The sequence below is a fragment of the Silene latifolia genome, chromosome 6, assembly GCF_048544455.1.
Source record: "Silene latifolia isolate original U9 population chromosome 6, ASM4854445v1, whole genome shotgun sequence".
Lineage (NCBI taxonomy): Eukaryota > Viridiplantae > Streptophyta > Magnoliopsida > Caryophyllales > Caryophyllaceae > Silene > Silene latifolia.
Window position 1 is genome coordinate 9,076,466 of NC_133531.1, and position 8,596 is coordinate 9,085,061.

At 33.3% G+C, this 8,596-nt stretch overlaps 1 protein-coding gene across 1 annotated transcript; it reads right to left on the reverse strand.

Annotated features, from left to right (window-relative positions):
• Positions 1-1,141: 1,141 nt before the first annotated feature.
• On the reverse strand, positions 1,142-3,583 carry LOC141586248 (uncharacterized). The gene is made up of 6 exons (XM_074407419.1): positions 3,483-3,583; positions 3,344-3,385; positions 2,743-2,826; positions 2,513-2,636; positions 2,188-2,395; positions 1,142-1,452 (listed from the first exon to the last, which is right to left on the reverse strand). The coding sequence occupies exons 1-6, from the start codon at positions 3,506-3,508 to the stop codon at positions 1,361-1,363; spliced, it is 576 nt and encodes a 191-aa protein (XP_074263520.1). The 5' UTR covers positions 3,509-3,583; the 3' UTR covers positions 1,142-1,360.
• Between the last annotated feature and the right edge of the window lie 5,013 nt (positions 3,584-8,596).

Genomic DNA, 8,596 nt, shown 5'->3' on the forward strand with positions numbered 1-8,596 from the left:
CTTTGAAAGTTGAAGAAATTAACCAATATCTGAACACAAACACAACACACGCAGAAAACAAGTATCAATATACAAAACTCAATACGAGAAAATAAGATGATAAGGGAGATGCGAAGAACCTTAACGAAAGATCGACCCCAAAATCGACATTGCCCAGACACAAATACTCGTATACGCCTCTGAAATATTTTGGAGTTTTTGGGTAATCAGTTGCTACGTTTAATTGCCACTTGTATATTGTGTGAAGGACATTATTCGTCTTTAGCTTGTGACGGATAGTGTCCGTCTTCACTGAAAATTTTGTGTTGGGCAATATCCCCTATCTCATTCCTTTATATGATCATTTTGATATATGTGAGACACAAATGAGACATAAAAGTGAGATAGAGGATCTCAAGAGTGGTTCAGCCAAGTATATTGATTTGCACAAATTCTAATTATAAACGGAGATATCAGTATATAATAAGAGACGGGTCGGTTCCCTTGCTTTTTTATAAGAGGGATCCGAACCGTCATTCATTATAGACATATCCCAGTCTATAATGAGACTTCCTGTTTGATTTGATAAGTGTTGTTCACTACTCCGTATTTGTCAGGTATTAGGGATGTCAATATATCGGGTTTGGGTCGGTTGTATCTTCGTCACCCATCCGTGATCCGTTGCTTTAAAATCTCATCCTATTCGCCTGTCATCCGTGAAACTTTTTATTCGTTATTCACCCAACCACCATCCGTGGATAAAACAAGTGAATCGGGTGATAAACGGGTCGTTATATATAAAACAAGTGATCCATGCTTACAAGCTTATCACACAATTGTTTGAGCTCCTCGCAAGCTTTTCAAGCCAAGCGAATTTTTGCCCGACTTGACTCGTTAAGTTATTGAATCGAGCCTGAACTTGAACCAAGCCGGCACGAGCCAAGCTTTGACCGAGTCAAGCTTGAGTTAGTCGTGAGTCCCATGGTATGTTTTGACATTGTTCGGATGAATTATACTTCAAACTTGATGTAAGATTTATTGCAAAAAAGAAAGATGAAAAAAAAGATGAATTATAACGTAGACTTGTACTAACTTCGATGTTCAAATTTAATCCGACTATTTCGGACACAATATATAAATAAAGTTATGAAAAATGTACATAAGAGCAAACAACAAGCAGTCTCATGTTTAAAATCATCAGAATTTTAAGAAAGTCTCAACCAAACTTAATACAGTTAACACTTGACAGGTTTCACGAGGAACCAACATTAAAAGTCATAATATAATATAAGTCAGACTTTTACCCTGCTAATTAAGTCTATATAATACAAGTTCACCTCCAACCACGTCTGTTTGCAAGGAATCAAGCAGTATCACCCTCTCATTTCTCCGGAATCCAACTATTACTAACGTAGTTGACAGGATGCCACAGCAGATCTGGACATATTTTACAGCCACGGGGAAAACGGTAACCTGAACATATAAAGTTAAACAATCATGTGGGATTGATCAAAGAATAAAACTGGGAAATAAATATGAATGGTCTCGTAATCAAGTATAACTAGGGAAAACCATATATCACCAAAACTTATACTAGGCAGATTTACATGCGAGTACAATGCGTTAACACCATAATTAAATCCGGAAAACATGGATAACTGAACTGAAACATTTCGAGTCAGTTCTTTAATCATGTTTCGTATATATTGCTGTTTACCAGCCACGTGTGATGACTGATGACTGATGACTGATGACTGCTTCAAACCTCATGTATTATCTCGTAGAGAAGCACAATACATTAATACAAGCAGACACATATTTTCCATGCCATCTATCACCAAAACTTATACTCCATACTAGGCAGATTTACATGTGAGAACAACGCGTTAACAACATAATTATATCCGGAATACATAGGTAACTGAACTGAAACATTTCAAGTCAGTTCTTTAATCATGTGTCATGTATATTGCTGTTTACCAGCTACGTGTAATGAATGCAATTGCCCATTATTTCATGAGTTTAAGAAATCTAAATGATGGGAAGAAATTTTAAGCAAGATTTACTAATCCTTGGCACGTATAATCAGTCTAGCTATATACCATTAGGAGGAAGAAAAGGCATTCGCAAAAGCAGCCCTCAGCAAGAGACATAAGGTAGCACTATAGCAATAATAAAAAGCTCATAGAAAATTTCTGAGATACTTACAAGGATCAGGGTTATCCAAGATAACACAGGTCTTGACAGAATCGGCATCAAGTTGATTAAGTAACTCGGCAAAGAAGAGTTTAGGTGAGGGGCGTCTTCCAGAATTGATTACACATTCACGCTCAGCTCTGAAGTTGCAATGATAGAGAAGTCCATCAAACATTGCAGCATAGCTTCCGAGGGTTTCAACAATTATATAATTAGTGCCCTGAACAAAAAAAAAAAAGAGCTGATCAAACAATTGATAAAACAAATATGGGCCGGAAAATCCCCGGAACAAGGAGCAGCTAGAAAAAAGAATAAGCATAAAATAATACAAACATACGTGTTTCTTGTTGTAGAATTCTACTGCTGCTTTTGCACAACCAATATCCCGGTCACGAAATATCCGTTCCTTATTAGCCTCCCAATCCTTCCTATCCTTGTTCAACATCTCTCTATGGCGCTGTCTGAAAGGCATTCATTAAAAGAAAGTGATAAATATATATGCAGGGATTCCACAAGCTCCAAAAGCAAAGTAAAGGCAAGAACGCAATGGTTTAAGAATGTACGTACTTGAAAGGAGTATTATTCTTATAACGCAGCCTTGCAAGCTCCTCCTTAGAAATCTCCGTCGAACCCAACTCTATATCTTCGCATCTGTTCACAAATTATAGTATGAGTCCATCTAAAGACACGGAAATGAAACTAGATTGACTGCAACAATTATTGCCTAATATAATAACATTCTGCTCATTTTACAACATTTATCAAAATAAATGAATGAACTAGTCCCTCCCTAATTAAAATAAAGGGGAAGGCATCAATCATTCAAAATAAATGAAATACTCCCATCTCATACAGAAAGTGAAAGCAACAATCAATCAAAAGTTCAATTGATGGACTTTATAACTCCACATCTGTTCACAAATTATAGAATGAGTCCATCTAAAGACGACAGAAATAAAAATAAATTTGCTGTAACATATCATAAATGAATCGAATAATATTCCCTCCCGAATGAAAATTTAATTTAATTTGAATAACATAGTCAAATGAGTTAAAACAAACTAGTAAAAAAGCGAAAGCATCAACCAATCAAACAAAGTGTTGTAATTATCTATTTATATATACAGAAGGATCCTATCACAAAGGGAATATCAATTAGGTTAGTTACCCGGTTTTGGGCTTAGAATCTCCATAGGTGCCTTCCAACTTCCTGTGTAAGATTAATCAAACACAAACTACTCAGAACTTCAAACTGGTGTTTTATACACAAGATTCTAAATAAAAAATTACTTAATTACATAAAATACCTCTTCTTCATCTTCTTCTCCTTCATCTTTTTCGTCGGTTTTATCGATACATTGTTATATTCCCAAATCCCCAGGGTGTTTGGTTCAACTCATAAAGGTATGAGGTATGGGTTTGGACTTTGGAATGCGCCAAACCCATACCAAGTGTTTGTTTGGCAAAAATAGTGGTTTTATACCCATACCTCAAACCCATGAGGTATGAGTTTCTCATACCCAAGGGGAGAGGTGGGTATGAGATTGATACCCATGGGTATCAAGTAATAAAACCAAAAAACATGAAAAAAAACTTAAATGGAACATGTTAAATAAATTTTTTTTACATTTATTTGATTAACTCTTCATTTTCATGATTTTTTAGTATCAAAAATAATTATTTTCAATGTTGTATTTTAGATTTTTTTAACTTTGATGAAGTTCGATCTCATTCCACCCGAAATTGAAACAAACACATGGTATGAGGAATCAAGTTCCAAACCCATACCACCCGGGTATGATTCCTGATTCCAAGCCCATACCCACGCGCGAACCAAACACCCCCTAGGTTTCAGGTCTTGTACGATGTAAACACGTCCTAATAATTACGGATCGGGCTGAATCACAAATACTTGTGTAAAGATACCCTACACAAGAATTGTGTAAAACGGGTTCTTTGTAGCCATTTTCCATACTTTAGTTTTTGTAGAATTTTTATTTTTGTATTACTTAATCATGTCAAATAAACACTTTATTACTTTTTAATATTTTACGTCATTATATTTTTATATGAGAAAAAAAAATTGAATTGTAAAATTATTCAAAAAAACTGAGTAAAAATGAAGTGTAAAATAATAATGGTGTCTAATTAATTGTTCATTTTTCTAGTTATTGTATTTTTTTCCTAGAAAAAAAAAATAAATTTAAAATTAATCCAAAAGAATTGAATAATGTGCTGAAAATGTATTTTTTTTGAAAAAGTATTTTTTATACCACAAAGCTAATGATTCCAATTTATAAATTCTCTCAATTATTTTTTGTCATGAAAGTACTCAAAACGATTTATAGTTAAGGCGCTGTTTGGTAAACAGCATATTGGCCAAATTTTAGCATATTCAAGGCTTTTAGCATGTTTGACCAATCAATATGCTAATTTTAGTGTTTTAAAATGACATATTGAAACAACATATTTGGGGTCAATATTGTTTTACAATATCTTACCCCAAAGATATTGGTTAGCATATTGTAAAATAGGAAATTTTTCTCCATTTTACAAAGAAAACTAACAATCTACTAATCGTAATCTGCCAATTACCAAACACTCAAATCAATTTTTGCTAATTATAATATGCTAGTCAAACCTTCGATAAAATCGCCATTTATAACGCTTTTTGCAATCGCTTATCTTTGAAATTAATCCGCTATTAGTATGAATAGTATGAGTCAAGTCAGTTTCAGATAATAGCATGAATAAAAGGTTTAATAGTTTATAGTTTTATATTATTTATACTTTAATTAAAATAATATAGTGTAATATTTAGTGAAAATTTATATAATTTGATGAAAAGATTAATTTTAATGAAAAAAATTATATAATGACATACTTTATTATTAGAACTTTACCTTTTAGAGTGTAAATTGACAATTCATTATTTTTTAACGTTTTTCATCATTGTATTTTGATTTGAAAGGAAAAAAAAAAACAATATAAGTAATATTCATAACATGAAATGTGTATTTTAATGAAAAAAGGTTTTTACACAAATTTAATGATATTGTTTTATAATTTTTTTAATAGCATATCCTTTAGCTACAACTTATTATTATCAAAAAACATAGAAGTAAATCTTAAATAGGGAACTATATTGAAATAAAAAAAGAAATAAGAGATTATATCAAAATAAGGGAAATATTTTAGGCGGGAAACTTTGAGTTTTTCCTATTCATTTAGTATATAGAGGATTTTATTTGTAGACTAGTTTTACTGCTTATCGTAAAATTGTTTCATAGAAGACTGCTTGAATAGGGCTAGACTTTACGTATAACGATCAGCCACTTTATATGTTTGAACGGGTTGGACTCAAAAGTGAGTTTTTTTTTTTAAACAAAGTAATGTCAAATCTGCATACAAAATTGAGGGTATTTGGTTATCACTTTACAAAAATGTTTCTCAAAAAAAGTTTTTTTTCGTAATCGTATGAAAAATAAAGAAAATTATGCTTATATAAAGATGGGTCTCTATTTATAAAGAATGAAAAAATTGAATGAATATGTATTACAATAGAGGGGATGGGGGATTCGAATCTGAGGCCTATTATCCATAACACCTCCGTCTTAATCACTAGAGTAAGACAACTTTGGTAAAGCGTACTAAATGATGAAGATTAGTTACGTCTGGTATTGTTTTTGACCTTGTTCATTTGTTCACACGTTGTTGAACAATTAGAACCGTCATGCTCACAATAAATTTTAATAATCGTGAGCAAGACAGTTAAGCGTGAGCATAAATTCTCGTAACCACACAAGACAGCCAAATCTTCCTAATGCATTGGTGAAACCAAAAAGGCTAAAAAGGTCTCTCGCCCCGGATAATGAAAATTGTTAACATGACGACGACGACAACAACAACAATAATAATAATAAAGCCTTGATTTAAAATGAATCATTATTATTCAAAAACGCCGAAGCACAAATCCAATAATTTAATAAAAATGACTAAAATATAAATCAATTCTCTCGCCACAATACCCTCTCCAAGTCTCCAATAACTCTAAACACCGTAATAAAATTCTCTATAACGCCATATTACATTACGGTTTGATCATAACTTTGAAATTCTATCCCGGCTCAATTCACTCAACACAATGGTTGATCGTCATATTCCCGCATGAATTTGTACATGTTGTTGAAAAGCTCATATTCGGAAGCATCATAATCCAACTTCAAAGTCTCTAATACCCATTTTCTCTTAAGACTAAAGCCCATGAGATCAGAATGATCATAAATTTGCTTACCACTACCTCTTTTTAGCTTATTTCCCATTTCCAGGACTCGAACAGGAGAAACTAAACTTCTTACATGAGGAGCTTTAAACCATATCTGTCCCAGTCTCTTTTCCCCTGTATCACTACTACAAATACAGGCAACCACAACGGCCCTTTAACAACGATTATTCACGAAAATCACAATAGACGTTGTAGAATGTATGGCGCGAATTTTACTAAAATCAATTACAACGGGTATGGTTATAAAAACCGTTGTTAGTAGTTTTAACAACGGGTCACACATGCACAACCGTTGTTAATAATTTGGCGCAAAATTGGCGCAAAGTTAGTGAAAAGTAATCACAACGGTTATTGTTGAAACCCGTTGTTAAAACTTATTTAACAACGGGTGTTTTTTACAACCGTTGTTAAAACATATTTCACAACGGTTGTTGTTTAATAACCGTTGTCAATACCTTCCATACTATAAACCACACAAACAAGCAGTCTGCTGCTGCCCACAAAACACAACCCTTAATACACAAACACAAACACAGCAGACAAACAAACACAAAACACATACACACTCTCTTTCTCTCTTTCTCTATTTCTCTCTTTCTCATCGTCGCTTTATCTTCTCGCCGTCACTGTGATTTCATCGTCTATTACGTTCGTATTTATCGAGGTAAATCTCGCCATCCTTTCGTTAGTTTCATCGTCATTATTTTCTTTTTCTATTTATTTCTTTTGCATGTATGTGTTTTTATCGACCATTATGTTATTTGTTTAAGTATTGTTCGCATAATTAGTTAGTAAAACAATGAAGAAGCAAGATGAAGAAGTAAGATAAACATAATTAATATATATATATATATATATATATATATATATATATATATATATATTTATAAATACATAAATTAAAAAAAAATTACATATGTAAAAATGCAATTCTTATATTTTCATAGAGGATCTTATTCTGCTCTATCGTATCCGTCCTCTCCTCCTTGGCTATTTGGAGGTTCCGTTCGCGATTGCTATATCGTCATATAGCCGCAATCGCCGCCTTTGCTCCGTCAAGCCATCTTCTTTGGCGTGCTTGGTGCGGATCGAGCATCCGCAAGGTAGCTCTGAAACTTTCCTCAATATGGAGGAATCGGCGGATGAAGTTGTTGTTGTTCTCGATCATGGTAAGAGTCTTAAGGATGAAATCATTCATTTTGTTGGAGTTTTTGAGTTTGTTTTGAAAGATTAAGTAGAGTTTGTTTTTTGAGTTAGAGTTTGGAGATGAATATATGAGATAATGGAAATGTTAGTTGAGATATGCAATGTATTTATACTAAGCAATGTGTGGGTTGAGTTAATTGCTTTTTAATTAATATATATGTTAGGAAGTTGTGCCATAATAATCATCATCATATCTCTCAATAATGCTGCTTCAAATCCTATTACTAACCCTTCTCATTCTGTGGACAGCGGGCCGCCCACGGGGGCGCTTGGTGAAGGTCGGAAAAAACAAGCGTTTGCATTTTGTATGGAGTCGCCACCAATTTTTATGGGAAATTGGAACCGTTCGAATACCTCGTGTCATGTCAAGACACAAAGTAGTGACATGAACACTAAGCAATCGTTACCCTTAGCATTCTATGTCTAGAATGACTCTCGTGGATGCCAATGAACACGGGTGCTCACGGAGATCTGGAGTAAGGGGTGAGGGTACGTATTAGGAAGCTCTTTTGATCGAACACCTAATCCCACCCGCCTCGATAGCGGCCTCTACTAATGATTAGGGAAGTTATTCATACTCGATATATCGTCGGTTATATGCATGCAATGCAACATCCAAGTTTTGATCCTAGCATGTGAAGATTAATACTAAGTCGGTGAACAATTAATTAGCATACAATTAGGGTCTAAGTAGGATTTAATGCTCATTTACATATGAAAACATACAAATGATAAAAGAAATACAATAACTATAAATTACAATAACGAAAATTACAATAATTACATTGGAACAGGCGATTTATGTCGAAAATACCTTTAAAACGGATGATTTGAGAAAAAGAATAAAGAAATAAAAGAAATAAATTAACGAACAGAAATTAGCGTGATATTACGGTTAATAGTTAATTAATACGTAGACTAAATAACTAA

Bases quoted from the DNA above. Each gene is read 5' to 3' on its own strand.
- LOC141586248 (XM_074407419.1), bottom strand. From the start codon at position 3,508: ATGAAGGAGAAGAAGATGAAGAAGAG. The intron at 3,386-3,482 runs GTATTTTATGTA...AATCTTACACAG, and splicing joins GAGAAGAAGATGAAGAAGAG to GAAGTTGGAAGGCACCTATG. The intron at 2,396-2,512 runs GTATGTTTGTAT...TTTTTTGTTCAG, and splicing joins AATTCTACAACAAGAAACAC to GGCACTAATTATATAATTGT.